The sequence below is a fragment of the Anoplopoma fimbria genome, chromosome 13, assembly GCF_027596085.1.
Source record: "Anoplopoma fimbria isolate UVic2021 breed Golden Eagle Sablefish chromosome 13, Afim_UVic_2022, whole genome shotgun sequence".
NCBI lineage: Eukaryota > Metazoa > Chordata > Actinopteri > Perciformes > Anoplopomatidae > Anoplopoma > Anoplopoma fimbria.
The window spans coordinates 9,483,650-9,504,266 of record NC_072461.1 but is presented as its reverse complement, the minus strand read 5'-3'; the positions used below and the strand labels follow the sequence as shown (position 1 = coordinate 9,504,266).

Genomic DNA, 20,617 nt, shown 5'->3' with positions numbered 1-20,617 from the left:
AATAATAATTAATGACCCAGTACCACACTTTAACATCCATTGTGATATTTAGTGCTGGCCAAGACTAAAGAACATTCCCACGTTTTCAGATCTGTGGTTCTGGGTAAAATCATACTAGTAAAACAAACACCAAGTGAGCATGCTGTTCTATTATGAAATGGAAGAAAGTTCATCAAAACAGAGTGACTCACAAAAGCAGAACAATAAATGTGCTTTATCATGCAAGTCATATTTATTTTTAAATTGTCAAGGCATTATGAACACAAGAGAAAGCAGATAATGTTAAACCTCCCAAAGAATACTGAAACTGATATAAACTGAGAACAGAGGGAAGGTTTGAAATAAATGCTCTTGCCAAGAAATATAACGTATCATAGATTTTCTTGACAAACGAAGAATAAGAAAACAATTAAAACCACCATCCTCCATATTTTTAATTGAATTCAAATAAATATTCTATGATCAAAGCGAACAATCTTAGAACACTACATAAAATATTTGGCAAAACAATACAAAATATGTATTGACTGCATTAATCAAACTGGATTATTTACAGAGAGATGGACGACTGTGTGGATGTGTGTGTGCATGTTCTTAAGTGCATGTCTGTGTGTGTGTGTGTGTGTGTGTGTGTGTGTGTGTGTGTGTGTGTGTGTGTGTGTGTGTGTGTGTGTGTGTGTGTGTGTGTGTGTGTGTGTGTGTGTGTGTGTGTGTGTGTGATCTCATTCCACAGAGCAGAAGTTGTCCAGAGCATTCTCTCGGGTCTTGGGGAGCTCACGCTGTTCCAGTAGACGGTACTGGAAGGAAACGCGGTTGATATAGTTCCCACTGGACACCAGCCTCACCACCGAGTTATCACAACCAATCTTCATCTGGGCTGAGGGGCCAGAGAGAAGAACAGATAGTTTACACTGGACTAAATACAGAGCAGTCTTGTTTCGACAAGGGTATGTGTCTTTCTTTGGGACTGTGAAGTGCGATCACCCTCCATGATCATGTTAAATCAAAAAAGATAGCATAATAAAGTATATTAAAGATGTATATCACAGCATATTGTAATACAAAATGAATGAATTGATCATTCCAAGGTTAATAAAGGACCTTGATCATGCTCCTTTACTGTATTTATAAATATTAATTTGTTTTTCTCCAGAAAATATTGGAATGTATTGGTGGGTTTTTTTTTAATATCAAAATCAGGGGAAAATCAAGATGTAAAATGCAATTTGCATGGCAAATATTTCACCATGAGAGATGATCTTTTATTTACTTACACTTGACAGGCATCATCTGCCAGAATTATACGAAGCACATTCTGTTCTCTCCTCACCACAAGAGGTCCCTGATGCTGTTTGACAGTGTTTCCATTTGCCCGATCAAAATAGGCAGTTGGAATTTAATCTGAATGTGTCAATACACATGGTGAAATGTACAAACTGTGTTTAAAAAACCTGCAATTTTCTGGGAACAATATTTGCTAAAATGAATAACAATGAGCCTGGGCTCATAGTACAGTATAGTATAGTATAGTATAGTATAGTATAGTATAGTATAGTATAGTATGGTATAGTGTAGTGTAGTATAGTAAAATATAGTGTGGTATAGTATTATTATTATTATATTCCTTTATTGATCCCCATGGGGGAAATAGTATAGTATAGAATAGTATGGTATGGTATGGTATGTTAGTATAGTATAGTATAGTATAGTATAGTATAGTATTGTATAGTCATTGTCCACTACAAGAAGACGGATTTCCTGCTGTTACAATGAAAATCCCAGATTCACATTAGAGGGAAACAGAAGGGACTCAGACTCACCAAGCCCAGTGAGGGAGAAACAGAGGTCAGCCATGGGGAACATCATGGAGGTGTCCACCCCATTCCCCCCTAGCAGCTCCACATAGTCACCTGACCCCGAACAGCCCGCCCACACCTGTCTCTGTAAAAAGAAGTAAACAACAAAATATTGTGGTGCTGAAGAGCAGCTTATGCAAGCAGTTATTCTATTAAGTCTGCATATTAAAGTGCCATGTTAAAGGTAAATGTGGAGTTTTTGACCACTCGTGGTGCTATAGAGCAATATGTTGATGAGCAGGTCCCGATTCTTTTTTTCTTGTGAACACTAGCACATGCAAGTAGTTCATCATAATCAGTTCATCGTTGTGTCCAAGTTGATGTTTGTGCTGAATTTGACAAAATTCCCTCTAAGCATTACTGAGATATCGCGTTCACGAGAATGGACGGACAGACGGACAAACAGAAAAACATAATTCATAAAAACTAAATTCAATACATTTGTCACGTCTCAATGTGTTTGTAAGACGTACTGAAAGTACATTTGAATAAAAGGTTGCTCAAAATATACAATTACTAGTATTAGGAAGTGTTGTTTTGTCATAATAAGCCTGTAATGCTTATTATGAAAGTAGTATTTTTTTCACTGAACAAGATATTCAAGATGAATTGCCTATAACCGAGTCCGTATATCTCACTGGAAGTTACTTGTTAGGAGATTATGTCTTATTTTAAGTTACATGATACTTTTACCAGCAATCAGACAAATATACTTGGTAAGATTTTGTGTATTTGCAGTGCAAAGTGTAAGGAAAAGTCCAGGGAGTAACTTTAAATTCCAGCTTTGTCTGCATTATGTCAGTTTGTGTGTTACTTATTAGAGAAATAATTAAAATATACTGCGAACAGAGAGTTTAACTATCACAAAGGCAGTTGTCTAATATGCTATTGTATATAATAATGCTATAATGGATAAGGGTACCTCAAGTTTCAATCCTAAATCCATTATTTTACATTACATTACATTACAGTCATTTAGCAGACACTTTTATCCAAAGCGACTTACAATCAGCAGCTCAAAGCTTTTATTACATATCATTACATATCATTCGCCCATTCATTCACACACTGATGACAGGGCTACCATGCAAGGTGCCACCTGCCCATCAGACTCTAACTAACATTCATACAACATCCAGTCCACACCGATGGCAAAGTCTTCGGGAGCAACTTGGGGTTAAGTGTCTTGCCCAAGGACACAGCGACATGGACTGCGGAAGCTGGGTATCGAACCGCCGATACTCTGATTGGAGAACTACCCTGCTCTCCACTGCGCCACGGCCGCCCCATTATATTTACTATATATATCGTGCTCTTTTATCTCATACTTTTTACATAAAATACAATTACAGACAGCTGTGGCTGCATGTTTAAGTGCTATCACAATTTGTCATCGTCTTAGAAATTGTAATTTTTTACAATTGAGAGTTTTCCTCTGCATTTGAGTGGATATGTCAGATTGTTGTATTTGGCCCAACAAATGCAGTACTTGCAGTTTATTATAATGTCAACATTCTGGCAGATGGGGGCAGATCAGCTGCCAACATCTTCAGGAGTTATTTTATTTTGTTCAGTCTTATATCAACACGGTTTACAACATTTCTTTCTTTCTCTAATTTAAAGAGATTTGAATCCCATGTGTTATTTATTAGTTCAGGATTTCGTAACTGGCTTTACAGCTTAACAATGAGCTGCAATAAAACACCTTGAAGCAGAGGGGAGCTATAAATTCAACATGGCACAATCGACTGAAGCACATTTCTTTTCCACAATTCAAACAGTATGCGTCAGAATCTGTCCCAACATCTTTATCGAACATTCAGTTACAAATTGTGACGCCTCATGCTCGGTTCTGTTCATGAAATCAGCTGATTGAAGCTCCTACATAGCCATTGTGCACTCACACAGGTGTTTTCACCTGCAACAGCAGCTGACCACAGAATCGCTCAAACACCAGTGGCTTTGGACGACTCTCAAAAACTGCCTGTCTACGGTATTTTAAGAAGTTCACTGGTGACGTTTTTCAGTTAACAAACCCACGCTCTCATTTCTGTACGGTAACATGAAATAAATAACTGGAGCCAGAAGGCAGATTTTGTTACCTTTGGACAGATCCAGGCTCTGTTTCCAGGCTTTGAACCTAACTATGCTAACTGTCTCCTTGCTGTAGCTTCATATTTAACAGACACACAGGACGTGGGGCTGATCCCCTACTCTCAGCAAGTAAGCAAATAAGCATATATCCAAAAATGTTGAACTATTCCTTTAAGTTTAAGAAATATGGACAAATCCTACATCAATTAATAAAGTAATGTACAGAATGCCATAGGGTCACACACTACAAGATCCTTCACCCTGGAGGAATCCCCAATGAGGTCTCCAATCGACGTTTTGTCACAAGAAATACATGTGAGATGTGACACGGGTGTATTCATGCTTGCTGATGTTGTAATGTAATGTCTTTTCATGCAAATAACCAACACCCATAGGTGCACAACACGTTTGATCTGTGTTACAAATGCAATACATACAGTACAGTTCTCATTGTTACAAGCGACCCCTCTGCCAGGTCTTCCCCTGAACCCGTGTCTTGTGTTCTAACTAATTGGCTAGAACACATTCCAATCTAGCGTTCTAAATATCTGGAATGCGTCTGCGTTGCAAGTGCACCACGTCTTCCACTGTCCTCCATCATTAGTTCGGCTGGTACACAGACATACATCTGCTTGTATTGTTCATTTAAAGAGGACTTTCAGTAGAGTGTTTCTATAACAGACAAGGGGGGATGATCGTTTGTGTGTGTCTCACCTTTGGGCTGAGTTCATTGCTTTTGGCCTGCCCAAGGCTCAGATCTGTCAGTCGGATCTCCACGGGGTAGATGATGGAGAAGCTGCAGTTCCTGCGCTGGTGTGGCATCACCATGGTGAAGCTGCCCTCTGGATTCTGAGACATGATGTTACAGGCTTTACACAGAGACACACACATACACACACACACACACACACACACACACACACACACACACACACACACATACACACACACACACACACACACACACACACACACACACACACACACACACACACACACACACACACACACACACAGGGAGAGAGAAACTCATTACTGACACCTCATGTCACAAATTGGACATGATCAAGGCTGACTGCGGGGAGGGGACACAATTAGGGTTGAGCATGGAAAGACAATTACAGTTCTGATGACAAAGATAAGAAAATAACGACATTGGAATTGATGACAGTATGGTAGACTAGACAGGCACCAAGGGGAGTCGGAACAGTTTCCTCCTGCGGACATGTTGTTCATTTGGAAACATTTTCATGGTGAAGTAGCCGTGCCAATCGAAGATTACATGAGGATATTAGAATAAATATTATTGAGTGTTATTTGTTCCGCAACATTTAAAATATCAGATTGATGATTTTTGACTGTTGTGTATGCGTGTCATTTGTATTTTCTTCAGTCACTCAAATACAAAGGGCTGACTAAATATAAACAAAATATTTAATTTGTAAAACTCGTCAAAATCATGTGAACTACTTTTTATTTATTAGACTCTACACAAACAGTGTTTGTAGAGTTATGTATTCTATGTATATCACATTGCTGCATGTACAGAGACATGAATGCTGTTTTATGGCCAGTTTTAGTCAATTGGGGTGACCTTTTGACACATCAGAGACTTGGAATCCGATAAAACAAAGGGACCAAAATTGTGGACGGCTGCAGTTAGTGGTCAATATATAAATGCGACCTCACACATTGGCCTGTGATTTATGCTGTTTCCTTACAGATAATCCATTCAAACTCCCTTTTTTTGTTGTCAGTGCTCTTTCTTTGTCTGTCTTTGTCTGGCAGCCACGCTGTGATTGTTATGTTGCTTGACACAGTGTTAACACCGTGTTTGTCAAGCAGCTGGAAAACAGGTGCATGCCTCTCATTCAATCTCTTCCTGTCGCTCTCGGCCTTGATTAATGCTCGACCAGGCGCAAATGTCCAGGAAGAGCACACATGCGTGCACACAAGTCACCAGCCTAGTCCTCTTTTTAAAAACACATATAAGTAAATAAAACAAATCTCATTTAAATGCAAAGCCTTGGAGCTGGTTTCATCTTTTTTCTTAGGATTTTTGTTGTTTAAAATTGAGTTTTTATGTACTTAGGGTCTGTTTATTTTGCTCTTTAGCCCTCTAGTGACTTAAAGGCGGTGCAGTGTGACTCACGGAAGGGGTTGTGTAGCTTTCTGACAGAGACGGTGAAGCCACTGTCGGGGCTGTGAATGCGAAAGAAGATCATGGCGACGTTCTGAGAGGAGCGGCTGGTGGCTCCGGGTGCCGCGGAGGAGCAGTAGTCGGTGTAACGCTGGTGTAGAGGGAGCTGGTGGTCCTGCATGCTGGGAAACTTCTCTCCCTTCAGGACCCAGCCATCAAACATCTGTAGGAGGAAAATAGTAGTATCTTCACTTCACACCTCGCAATATTTTCACCCGGCAACATACTCTTCACATTACTTGATGGAAGCATCAGTATTGTTTTGGGAGCCAAAAATTATCCACGAAGATTATTTATTTCAGTTTCACTCCACTGGACCTTCGCATAAAATATGGAGTTATCGTTGACAAAAAATACCATTAGGTAAAGGAGATGCAAAAATACTAAATATAATAATTGGTAGGACTGTTCCTGCTTGCATAGAGTAGGATATGAACATGAACATGATGAGGATCGGGCACCTGGAGAATGTATACAGCTCAAGTTTACACATGATGAACATTTTCTGGCTTGAAAAATAAAAAACTGAGGTTATCAGTTATACTTTTAATGAATGAGTTTATAAACATGATCCCAAAAACGTGTCCTAAAAATCATTGTGTTTTCTATTGCAAGGGGCTATGGCTCCATGATAGAGCAGTTCGTCCACTAATTATAAGACAGGCGTTTTGATCCCCTGGCTCCTACAGTCCTCATGTCGAAGTGTCCTTGGGCAAGAAACTGTGTGTGTGTGAAAGACAATTAGATCCTGATGAGCAGTTGGACATCTTGTATGGTAGCTTCTGTCATCAGTGTATGAATGTGTGCGAATACTGGCATGTAGTGTAAGGCTATATGAATATAGCTATATGTATGCAAATCCTTATTGACTTAGGTTAACAGTAGTCTTAGCAAAAACATAATAACTTAATTTTGATATTTGAGAAGAAACGTCTACACTGATGTGTCATAAATTATATTTAATTACAACCTTAATCCAACATGGATTCAAAGAATAAAATGTATGCAGACAGTGTGTTTGGAAATGAAGATGTGTGCTGTATGGTTGTTTAGCATCTTTCTCCTGCTAAAAGTGACTGATCTGTGCAGGGCGACCCAGCCTGTAACCCCAGTCCTTGTGATAAAAAGTTTATTCCTGCCATGCCTTTAACCACTTTGGCCCACATGAAATGACTCTACAGTGTAACTGGCAGGCTTGGCTGCACAACTAAAGCCTTCCCACACATGCTCTGAGTAATGTGACCAATGCACAGAGGATTCAGTGGGGTGTTTGGCCCTTAACCTAACCGCCTATGCAGCTTGGCAACATTTTAATCAAGCAGGAGAAGATGAAATAGAAATTAAAAAGTTTGAATTGCAAAGCCCCGAACTTCCTGTCTTACACTCACAAAGGAGTTGGGTGATGCGTGGGTGCTATTTTTGGTGAGTGGAGCCAACCTTGATGAAGTCTCCGGCGCCGCAGTCGATATTAACGTCAGACAGCTCCAGGCTGATGACCTCACTGGGCTCAGCGATGATGAAGGCAGCACAAGCCAGCTGTGGTTGAGACGCCACGAAGGTGAAGTAGCCATCAGTGGCCAGCATGTCCAAACATCCTACAAAGCACACACACACACACACACACACACACACACACACACACACACACACACACACACACACACACACACACACATACACACACGCACATTACTTATTCACAATGACAGAGAAGGGATTCACACAATACTCATCTGTTGACAACCAGTAAACATCGAGGATTTGTTGTGATCTTCAAAGATTGGTCATGAACTCACAGTGTAATTTGATAATCAGCTTTATAGTCAAACACAACAAGTTTTCAAAAGTGTTGACTGGAGAGTTTTATTAATTAAGTTTTCATTAATTCTGGTGGAAATGGAATTTCAGAAAAATCAAGTGTTCATTTCTGACATTTCTAACATTTTTGCTGCGTGCTTCTACTACATCCAAACACTAAATGGATGTCCTATATCATGTGCAGTATCATGTACAGTACAGATGTAGGGATGGAATGATTAACTGATTAACTGACTGATTGATTTATTGATAATTAAAAATGTGTCCTGCAATTCCTGCCTGGACAATAGAACTGCAATGAACATCTCTGCAAAGAATGTTTTAAATCCATCACTTAACATACTTTTAATTATGTGAACGGTTCACGTGTTGTTTGCCAAGTCGCTGCGCATAATCATCTAGTGAATTAAGAAAGTGTTTACTGCAGCACTTACTGAGAGGTCGGCGGAAAATAAAATCCTCTGATTCTCTTTTCTGGTCCAAATTGAGCAGAGAGTACAATCCATCTGCAGCTTCGTTTTCCTGAATAAAACATAACAGAAATGGACGGACAAATTAGAGTTTTTTGACCTGTTTTAACTTTCAGGAATTATTGATCATCAATCAAAAAAAGCCTTACCTCAATGTAGCGACTGAGCCCCGTCCTTGATGAGAGGGAGATCAGAAAGAGGAACAGCTGTGCGCGCAGAGCCGCCGACATTCTGAAGTGCGTCTATCGGTTAAGTGTTTACTGAAGCAGAGGAGGGAAATAACGGCGCTGTTTGAGAGGTGGAGGCTTTTATAGCAGCACAGACAGACGGGCAGGCCTACATCAGAGGGTCACTCCCAAACACTGAATGGAGCGGACTTAAGAGTCATTTTAATCGTGTGAAATTCTTACCAGTATTAGCCTACATACAGTATGCCTGGCTCTGAGGGAATAAATAATAACAACATTTTTATTCAAAAGCCAGAATGTCAACCTGTCAAATTGCATACATAATGTTGCATATAGGCCGTTTCTTTGTGAAGTGCAGTTATTACATTATGAATTAACTTTATTCAGATAGAAAGGAAGCTAACACAACAAATATTGAAATAAAGAAATCCAATTACACAAAAAAAATTGCAGGTGTGCAACATATTTCCCATCTTATAAATCGTTTTTCATGTAGAATATTTTAAAGAACACCTTTTAATATTTGGATCAATGTGTATTGTCTCTATATATGTATCTAATATTGCATAGGTAAAAAACATGAATTTCACATGTTCCTATATTGTAATGGATGAATACTTGGGACACACGGGCGTATATCCTGCAATGACCTTGGTTTCCGATCCAAACAGCAGGAGCTCAGGCATTTAAATAAAGTATGGTGCACTGTTTATGAGTGGGAAGCCAGTGAGGCGTCATGGGGCAGTGGTGGTCTAAAGGTCAGAGAAGCCAGCTTGTGACTGGAGCTTCAGTCCCCTGTGAGGTACAGGTGTAAATCCTTGCATCAGAGCAAATGCTGACTGGGGAGGAACGTTTTCTGGTAGCAATGATGCTGGACTAAACCACCTAATTGAGTCACTGTTAATACCAAATGTGTCTACATCAACGCTGCTGAGGTGGAGCAAGTGAACAGTTTTAAGTTCCTGGGAGTTAGCATCACAAACAACTTAACATGGTCATCCAACACAGTCTCACGGCAGTTTGAGAAATAGTCACAAAATTTAATCTTTTGATCAATATCCATGGACATGATTTTTTTTAATTTCAGGGTCACTCAGCATGACTTCTTTTTGCGTTGCTCAGCAGGACTTTCAAATGAACGTCAGGGTTTAGGCAACAAAACCACACAGTTAGGTTTAGGAAAAACATCTCGAATGAATGACTTCACAACAACACTTTGAAACGCGAACAATGATCTCTTGGTTGAAAGTAGTGTGATTGTTTGACCCATCCATCCCCCCCACCCCAAGATGTCAGTCTTTCTCACTGTTTAATACAATACTACGTCACTAGCTATGTCCTTTGCAGTCCTTTTCACATCCACCACGAACAAGGATCGTAATGAACACCCTTGGCATTGTTCTTGTGCTGTCGACACAGAATTTAAACACACTTCCCAGTACTACGTAATGTGTCGTTAACAGTTCGTGACCATTTCACGTATTTCTGTGAGACCGGGCTGGGTCTCCATCCTGGTGAAAAAAGCTCTTAAAGTGCTTTTTTTAATGAAAACTTAAGAAGGCAAAATTCCTGTGCCAAAGTTTGTAAACTCTTACGGAGTAGCAATAGAAAGCATCCTGACTGGAAACATTACAAACTGGCATTGGATGTGTATGGCCCAGTACAGGAGGGCTCTACAGCTGGTTATTAAAACCACCCGGAAAATAATTTGTACCCATCTACCCATCAGTAAAATTGGTGATAAGAGGCGCCTGCGAAGAGCCTAAACAATATTGAAAGACAACAGCCTGTTCACCCTGATGTCATCTGGCACGCGGTTAGAGAAGGAACAGCTGCTCTACCACCAGAACAGCTTCTTGTGAGACTCCTTAATTCATCCTCCACATATAATATAGCTTAGTTTTTTGTGTGTTTTTCTTATGTAGCCCAATGGGACCACAAACTGAATTTTACTGGGCAACCCTGTTGGACAATTACAATAAAGAAACCTTGTATATGGCATGTTTTTCTCAACTTCTCAATCTGTCTCCACTGATACACATGGAGCTATACCTTAAAAGAGTAATCATAAAAAACGTTTTTGTGATCTCCCCTTCTAAACCAAGAGTTGAGAGCAGATAGATTGATACTGTGGAAGCAAAAGCTAATCAACAAATTCAATCAGTAACTTCAGAGATTATTTAGTGTGGGAAATCCACCTATCTCTGTATGTAGAGATATTCACAATATGGCCACACTCCAAAAAGAAAGCCAAAGCATTAAAACGCTGAGCTGTATTCAAAAGCACAGTATTAAAGACATCTTTTCATAAAACAAGAGCAAACTGTGGAGAACACAAAGAACAAAAAGGTCCAGATGTAGCTATAGCAAAAAAAAAGAGAAAGAGAGAGAGAAGCTTTGATGCAATCTGGTTTGTAGTGACGTGGCAAATTAATTAGGATGAGACTAATTGTATGTGTCCATGCTGCTTTTGTGAAAGGTCAAACTCAGATGTAGTGTAAGCGATGACGATCATCCCGCCAGCGTTCATACTTTAGCCCCCACTTACTCTCATTCATCTGAAATAAGGAGAGACTCTGTGTGAAACTCTGGCCGGCAATTATCTTAAGCTAATGATAGCTGACATTTTCTCATAGTGATGAAGGTCTGTGATGCCACACAGGACGACAAACCAAAAGAAAAAAAAAAATCACCATAATGAATAACATTTGGTCTAACAGCCCCTCAGACTTACAATGCTGATGACCTATTCAAGGTGTATTACTTTCATTTAAAAAGCCAGTGGTCAGTGATAGTAATTAGTCCTTGTGTTGAAAAGATGTCTGAACCTATTAGCCAGGGTCTCGCTGCTAAAGTGTGCTTCGCTAATGTGAATGACAGCTAAGGAACTGGAAAATGTTAGCAAAACACTAGATGGTGTGTGCATGTGTGTGATTTTCATGTGCTGTAAGTGCTTGTCCCTTGGCGATTTCACACAAATGCTCTGATGTATGTGATGTGGTGCTGTGATACATACTGTAATTGTTTTAATACAATTTATTAAATCAATAGTTGGATTTTAATGAACAAGTAAACCCACGTCTCATTTTACTGCTCTGAATGATGAGCAGATATATCAATTTGCATTATGCTGGTCTGCTCACATTGTTGATCTTCTAATCTAATATATAATATAATTGTATTCAACCTCTCTTCCCATATTACCGCCAAATACACAGGAATCTAAATGTAAAAAGGAAATGCAACAGTGGCGGATAAAATTAAACCACAATAACATGAGGAAAATGTGACAGCATGCAAAGAATGTAATGCAGTATATTTGATGTAAAAACACAGACAAACACATTCTCATTAAATCCGCTGTTAGAATCAGTGAATTTAGTTTGGTAGAGAAAAGTTGGCAAATGTTCTTGCTCTGATGAATAAAATTCAGTTATGACTAATTATAATATGAAAATTTATAAAGAAAGCTTCATGTCCTCACTATTAAAAATAAATTCAAGTATCTGCCTCTGCCTCACTAACACAGAAGACTGCAACACCATCTGCTGGCAAATGTTGGAACAGTTATATTTGTGTTTGTCTTTGAGTGAGGGGGGGGGCGCGCTTTGGGGTTTATAACAATGCAAGATATGCATGAAATATAGTTCAGGAATCAGGAACCATAATTGAAATATTCTTAAAAATGCATAAAATTAAAGACAGAAGCAGCTCATGAAATCTTAAGTGATGTGATCTTGGAGTGCCCACTGTGTCTGTGATGGTTGCCTCAGCTGGCCAGATGTGACAGACACCCCTCCATGTGGTCAAAGTTAAACCACAGTGATTGTTGACTCCATACATTAGCATCTTAAACCTTCCCCGTGTCCCAGCATGCAACCTCCTTCTGCACACCTGCTCCCTGGCAAAGATAGCACATGTAGCTAAGTGTTTTTGCCTTGTGGCTTGTTGTGTGTTGGCCCCCTGACACACACACACACACACACACACACACACACACACACACACACACACACACACACACACACACACACACACACACACACACACACACACAGGCACACACGAACACCTCTTGTGTGGATCTGTCTGTCAACACGGTGGTCCAGCACCAGCTCTACTGGCTGACTGACCCATTCATCTCCTGCGGGGGCCGTAATGAGCCGACCCTCCCCGTTTGGACCGACCTGACAGAGAGAGATTACTTTAAAGTCTGCATGGATTTTCTCCCTAGTTCCCTCCTCCCCATTCCTCTCCCCTGAAAGTGGTTAATTCAAAGTGCATTAATGAGGAGCGATGGATAACACACTCTTCCTTTAATTACCTTCCAGCGGAGTTCTTCAGAGGAGGCCTGGTGACTCCCAACTGATGTTGGCCTGTTTGTTTGGTCTGCTTTTAAAGTCTTTAATCTAAAACATTTTGCAGACGGGATAAATGATGACAAAACATTCATGTGCCAGTCCAAGACTTACTGTATATTAAGGTGACAAATACCAGGATATAAACTTTCCAGTATCAACTAATTATTAGCAAGGTCACTGGACAAACCATGATTCTGTTAATCACTAAGAATGTATCGATATTGTTCGAGGTGTAAACTGATTTTGCTGAGTTATTGTACATACTGGAAAGAGCTTTGGCCTGAAGAAACAGCAAACAGACTTATAAATTGTGCTGCAATGATTGATGGCACATGCAGATGATGAGAATAATTCTACATAATAGTATAATTACAGAGCACACTGGGGAATAATTGTTCTGGAGTATCAAGGGACCTATTTTCTCAAGGAAACACAATCAGAGAGACTGACGCAATGAGAGTGTAGTGGCCCAAAATATAACCAAAAGGCTGACGGAGTGAAGTCGTTGCTTGAAAAAACGAATTCCAATCTTATAAGGTTGGCAAGGAAATAGTTGGTCAAGATTCATGACATTACATTTATATTTGTTTATCCAACTAGAGTTTATCATAATGTATTTTCTCTTCACTCATTACTAACTCACTGAAGTGTGATCCTTGAAGACAAAGTTGAAATTCATTGAAACTATGAAGAGACGCTAACAAACAGCCTCTTGTAAGGCGACTTAGTCCTATCAAATAAAACCTTTTTTTTGTCATGCGCTGGCTAGTAGAGGTCAGAAGAAAACACAAGAGACGATATCAATGAGAACAAACCTGCGTCAGTGTGGTGTTTAATAGGGTACCTGCCGGGTTCATGATTGACAACCACTTCCACTCTTACAAAGTCTCACGAGGCTCCCGTACGTCAGACTGTGGCCTTTTAGCTCATGTCTTGTAAATCATTCTATCAGCTGCAGGCGGTGACCGTCTCCAATTACCGGTACAAAAACAGCAGAGCATCAACTGCCTCTTTGCATGTGGATGATCCTGTCGGATGCTTTCCTATCCATGTCAGTGTCAGTGGCCTCCTGATACAGGAAGGATGGGTGCACCTGTGCCAAAAGACAGAGAAACACTGTGAAAGAGGTCAATGGCAGACACACCATAATAGACAAGGATCGGACCGATGCAATACATTTTCAACATTGACTTTCTTTTAAACAAAGCCTTCCTCTTTGTATATAAATTATCTCATTCTTGGCCAATGGGAAGCACTCCGTTTGTTTGAGGCCTGGATAATACTGTGGTATTTCACTCCCTTAAGATGCATCATTGTAGGAGACCTGGGACCCTCCTACTGTATTTGTAAGACAAATGTTGAATGGGTATATAAACCGTACGTTGTCCACTAAACATACAGTTTGAAGTCCCCTCGAACTCTGCAACATGTCTGCTCATTGCAGGTGGGTGGGCCTTCAACACTCAGTAAACGTGTTCCTTCATCACTCAGCCTCCGCTGTGGTCCGGCCAGTCTTATCCAGCCTAATAAACATTGATTAGTCCACACAATCAATGCGCTCAATGACAATGATTCAGTGCACTGTATAAATGTATCGACTGCAATCAGCTATAAACAGCAGCCCTCTTTTTCATGCATTTTCTGCGTTTTATTAGCTGTGTTTTGACGGAACAATAATTGTATGATTCTCTGTAGAGTTAACAGACATATTTCATTAAGTGATGCCGAGATGAGATAAAAAAAAATCTATTGACCATCTGTCTAGATATTTTTTAAATATATAAATAATTGCATGAATGAATAAAAAGCATTTTCGTACAGCACTGTGATCCTCTCGACAGCCACCAGAAGGTGGCAATGTTTAGCTGCTAATCAAAGTACTGATAGCTCTTTGCTGCTTTCTTATCCTGAAGTGTTGCACACTAAACCATATTTTCTGCATCTTAGCAAAGGTGACTGAACTGAAAAAAACAAGAAATATGTGCAGAAATTTTACTTGTCCTGGCTTAAAATGCAATTATAATCAGGGGGTTCAGATCAGGAAATGAAGAGGAACCACTGTTGGATATAGTAGCCAACAGTTTCCTAATACAAAACTAGTTTAGCCACCTGCATTCAGGTTCAACTATAAAAAGACATCTAGTCTGTCAGTGTAGGTGAGGAAAGTTTTTGGGGAATACCACAACACACCTATCTGCTCATACAAAACACAATCCAAGATCCGGTTAAGAGCCATGTGATGTATCATCTGTCACTGAACAGTTGAATTCAAATAAAGAAGAGAAGTAGGAAAACCCCAACGTAAAGCATGTAACTTTGCTGCCGCTGGTTTCTGTGGCCATGCATGACCGGGTCATGTAATGAATGTTGATAAAGTAGAAAAGCCTGTTTAATCAGGACGGATCACTGTGCAGAGGTGGAGAATGTCAGAGAGAGCAGGCACAGCTGCTTAGTGAGAAATCCAATATTGACTGTCGGGATAAATGTCCTGCATATTCTCTCATCTGTCCCAGGGGCTGTGGTATTATGCCTCTCACGTTAGCACTCCTAATTGGATTAAAAATGGCTTGTTATTGGGAGAAAAATGACTGAGAAAAACTATCATGATTATTGCCTCTCAACAATGTTGGCTCCCAGAGCTGAAGTAATTGTCGCGGCTTCAGGAAAATGTCAAAAAATCAGGCGACGCAGTCTGCTTTGGAAAACAAACAGTTGCTTTGATTGATTGCATGATAAGATCAAATCAAAGGGAGATGACACCGTCACATTGGATGCCTCATTCATTGTCTTATTCTGGTACAATAAAGCAAGAAATGTCACATCAAAGTGTGGCATTCATTTGCAACATTCTATACTTTTCAGATTGTGTGTGTGTGTGTGTGTGTGTGTGTGTGTGTGTGTGTGTGTGTGTGTGTGTGTGTGTGTGTGTGTGTGTGTGTGTGTGTGTTGTGTGGCAGACATGTACTTTATACATGCACGCATTGCTGTGAATGCATGCATGAACAGGAATGAAACAGACAAATCCATCAGACGTCCACTGGGTTTTGGTTTGTGTACCACCAGGAGCACCCATTAACAGGAAATAAATGCCTGACGCCATAAAGCTGACAGTGTCTCATTCATACTGACACGCTGGCTAAATTACACATAAAAGCACTGATAACATCATCATTAAATATTGATTTTAAGGGTGGTTGAAAGAAGAAGAAAACACATCCACACATATTCTGCAGATGAGGGGATTTGGATGAGAGTCAAACCAGATGGAGCAGAGTGGTTAAGTAAAAAAAAAAGAAGAAAAAAAGGAGGAGGCAGCCATGGTTGCTTCTACTGGGAGAAAGATGGACAGAAGAGAAGCAGGAAGAAGAAAAAGGAGAGTAAGAACGAGGGGGTGAAGAGTAGAGGGAGGTAAGGGATTGGGAGGGGTAGAAAGAGATTTAAGGCTGAGGCTCAGAGCAGATGTTAGCGCTGATGATGATGGATGCAGGTTGTTGAGATGCAGAGTTGTTATCATGAGAGGCACTCGCAGCCTCCTCGCGGCACACTTTCCTCCCCAGATGTCACCAAGCGCGCGTGTGTACGCGTGCGCGCGTGTGCATGTGTGTGCAGAGGGAGACGCTGAAATGAACAAGCCACACGCCCAAATCGGGCTGTAACACTAAATCTACTTGGTTTCCATGAGGAGCTGGGATTAAAAAAATATATGTTTTGAATGCAAGAAATGTCCTGAGCAGACTAAACTCAGATTAATATCAAGTGATCACATCAATGAACAGACGCAATGGAATACAACAAAGGGACTGATTTGTCACAGATGAGGCTGATGAACAACTGTCTTTCTACACTCTCAGACGCAGTGAAAATAAACTTCTCTCTGAAGGTCTAAATTGGATTAATTTGAAGATGTTTCACCTTTGAGCGGCATTTTCTTGCATTAAACCACATATCACTAAGCTACCACATACATCACTGCAATGATCCAAATTCTTAACAAAAACACACACACACACACACACACACACACACACACACACAAACGTTTGCTGCACACAACAGCTGGTGTGTGTGAGTGTGTGTATGAATGGGACATGCTGAGTGGTAACCTGCTCTACACTCTAACCAGATAAAAGGTGCAGGGCAGAAACACGTCGGTAATTGATTGCTAATTAGTTCTTTTGTTGTCGTCCATTGTGTCCTGACAGAGCTTTGCCCTCGGCTGTCTATTCACCGGCAGAGTCTGTGGCCACACAGCAAGGAAATAAGCATATAGCCAGCCCATAATGAGACAGACTGATGTGACCCCAACAAGGGATAGGAGCTGCTTTACAAAGCCCCCCCACCCACTGAACTCTTGGATACAACTACAGAGGACATGAGAGTGTAAGAGGTGGATTTTTTATTTTATTTTTTTAATTCACTTCACAGGAATCCTCAGACTAATAAAAAAAAGAATGCATGAAAGTCTCATTCCATGATTAATCATGAGGTGATTAATTTCCCCCTGAAACTCCCCTCAGCTGCATTCTGCTTTACAGTATGTGGGGCAGGACACTCTGTGCCATTTCCATACCCGCTATGCTCTACCCACATCATCTCTCTCTCCCTCTCTCATCAGTGCATGAGAAATTACCTAATGAGGAATGGGTCGCACATTTCCACAAACTCATTAACCCGCGAGCGAGTGAGACTAATTGCAGCGTTTGGGTAATGTGATTTCACATCTGTTACTGCGGCCCAGGACACAGTATAGTCAGCACGGGGCTGCTGGATCTGGTGGGCTGAGCCACACATAAGAGCTCGATATACCAGAACAACACACACCGCTCCAGCCTGGATGGGTGGAGCAGCAGTCACTTTGGCTGTGGTTATAACGGTTGATCGACTGTTGTCACGCAATGTCGTGTAATTAAAAGAGTCTGCAGGGAAGGTGGGCCACTTGCAATTATTCTAATGAAAAAAAAGAATATATATATATATATAGACTGCTGCTACAACTAGACTTGGTGGTGTATAAGTGAATAATTTGCAGTAAAAGACAAATAAACATGACTTTGAGTTGGTGACCATCATGAAACAAACAGAGAAAAAAAATGTTCTTTCCCAAAATATGTCCATTGAGATTGAGTGGGTTATCAACAATATCCTATAAAAATTGGTTGAACATCCATGAGCATAAACAATTGATAACCTGGTGCTTTCTCTTGTATACATTCACTATGACTTGACTATCAATTCAATTTAGAAAATAATTATTCTTTCTTAATTACGTTTTCCTTCCTTGCTTTTCTGTAATTACCCCTTCTTCCGGTCTGTAAATTAATACAATGTGGCCTGTTTATTGTATCAGTCTGTAAATGTAATTAAACTGTGACCTGCTGCAGAATGGCACACTTGCAAATAGCTTGGAAAATACAAATTGTCCAAATAGTTTTTTTGTGTTTGAAAACTTCAGGCTATTTAATTTAAGCTAATTGCATATAAAGGAAACTTAGGGTGTGATACACGCACACACACACACACACACACACACACACACACACACACACACACACACACACACACACACACACACACACACACACACACACACACACACACACACACACACACACACACACACACACACACACACACAAAGCACAGAGAGGAATAAATGGTTTCTTTCAGGGTCTTGACTTGTGTTGGTATTTTCAATAATTCAGTGAATTACTGCAAACAATTTTATGCTAATAGGAAAGGTGGAAACCAACTGTTTAATATGGGGAAAGTAATATACTTTTGTTAATTATGATTAATCCTTTGTTTAACCCCCCTGCATTGTTACAGAAACTCCAATTATAAGTTTACAGGCAGTGGGACTGCTTATGGTAATGCCATATCTCATCAATTACCATCCCGTGACCATAAATTGGCCTCAGCGCTGACAACGAGACGAGGTTAACACGCTGATTAATTTGAGCTGCTGTGATTTCAGGCTCAAGTTGACACTTATAATCTTTGACACAGACAGTGAGGTTCGCTCACTTTCATAATGGAAAATTTTTATTTACCTCACTCGGAGCCGAGTTTACAGACATTACATCTCATATCAGGATAATTTGAAATTAAGGTTACGCAAACAAGGTGAGTTTCACTTATTACACAACTGATGGGCAAGTAATGAGGAACTTTGAATAAATGTCAAATGATCAAAAGGTGTAACTGCTTAACACGGATTACCGGTATTTTTGTTTTTCTTATGACATTCATGGGATGTAGAAAACACTGTACACGTTACGCGTAATAACAGATCAGAAATAATGAAAAACGTGTCTGTTTAACAACTTAGGAAAAGTGTGTCAGTTCAGATTCATAAATGTCTGAGGAATGTGTTTGTCCATTACTTTAGCATCATATAATTGACATTCTTACTATTTCAATGTTATCAATGCCGTAATTTAGTTTCAAACACATTTATTGTGAGGTCTACTGAGCTGCTAAATGTAGAGTTGAGTGAAACTGCAAAACGTTTTCTGCATTTTGTTTCACTTGTTCCCTATAATATAGTACCAGAAACTCCCCGATCAACTTGTTTCATTATTCATTCATCTAATTGATATTTTGCCTAATGGATTTGTGCTCATCACTTTGTTAGGGGTCTGATCGACAGGGGAGAGACAGCTACTCCCATAAACAGCTTGTGCTGCATGAGAAGACTGAAGTGAACAAGTCATTGATAATGCCTTGTAGGACACTCAGTGGTGGGCATTTTTGAGCACTATAGGTAAAACTCTTTATTATAGATTTACCTCAAGTGTATTGCTGTAATTAAAGTTTATAAAACTGAATGAAATCGGAAGTCAGTGTGTGTGGGTGGGTGGGTCCAGTCTCCCAGTGTTTCTGTAGACCTATCTGCACTGCTAATTGTGTGAATAATGATGTGAAAGCCATACTGTGATTATCTGCTGGTCCATGTGACTAAAATTGAAGATAGCCTAATTAAACCACTTAAATGACACCAAAGTGTTGCCATTTTGCCTATATACTGTATGTACTGATAGTCATTTAGAAACTACCTAATAGCAATTAGGTATTGTTGCTGTGGCTGCTAAAGTAATGTATAGGATTAACCTGCAGATATCAGAGTGACCCAGATACAGGCTGATAGGTGTAGTCAATTAATAGGATTATTGACAGGCTGAAATATGGCGGGATTCCCGGTGCAATAATATTTCTGTACCATTCCCATGAGAACTGGGCTGCCTTTTATTTTCATCTCCTCTGGTATTTCTCTAATAACCAGTGTGGATATTATAACAAGTCCAGTTTTGCTGCATCTATCAATTGTGTCATGTGTACTACTCGAGGAAGGATCATAAAAGCCAACTTCAGCCTTCATTAAAACTAAATAAACTATATATACATTATATACAAACACACACACACACACACACACACACACACACACACACACACACACACACACACACACACACACACACACACACACACACACACACACACAACACACACACACACAGAGAGAGGCCTGTGATACCTCCTGTTTAGTTACAGACCATCCAGTCTGCTCAGTGGGATGACCGTCATGGTTAAAAGCAATGACCGTCACATCCCAGCACTGACATCTTTA

The 20,617-nt window shown here is 40.1% G+C and overlaps 1 protein-coding gene across 1 annotated transcript; it reads right to left on the bottom strand.

Annotated features, from left to right (window-relative positions):
- Positions 1–722: 722 nt before the first annotated feature.
- Positions 723–8,683, bottom strand: LOC129101657 (corticotropin-releasing factor-binding protein-like). Its single transcript, XM_054611554.1, has 7 exons — positions 8,588–8,683; positions 8,403–8,490; positions 7,588–7,745; positions 6,103–6,313; positions 4,665–4,819; positions 1,821–1,941; positions 723–877 (listed from the first exon to the last, which is right to left on the bottom strand). Exons 1-7 carry the CDS (start codon positions 8,666–8,668, stop codon positions 723–725), a joined length of 969 nt encoding a protein of 322 aa, XP_054467529.1. The 5' UTR covers positions 8,669–8,683.
- Positions 8,684–20,617: the final 11,934 nt, after the last annotated feature.

What these genes read in the sequence shown, in the direction of transcription:
- LOC129101657 (XM_054611554.1), bottom strand. Translation starts at nt 8,668, where the DNA reads ATGTCGGCGGCTCTGCGCGCACAGCTGTTCCTCTTTCTGATCTCCCTC. An exon ending in GGCTCAGTCGCTACATTGAG is followed by an intron (nt 8,491 to 8,587) that starts GTAAGGCTTTTT and finishes TGTTTTATTCAG; the next exon opens with GAAAACGAAGCTGCAGATGG. An exon ending in AAAGCTACACAACCCCTTCC is followed by an intron (nt 4,820 to 6,102) that starts GTGAGTCACACT and finishes CTCTGTGTAAAG; the next exon opens with CCTGTAACATCATGTCTCAG.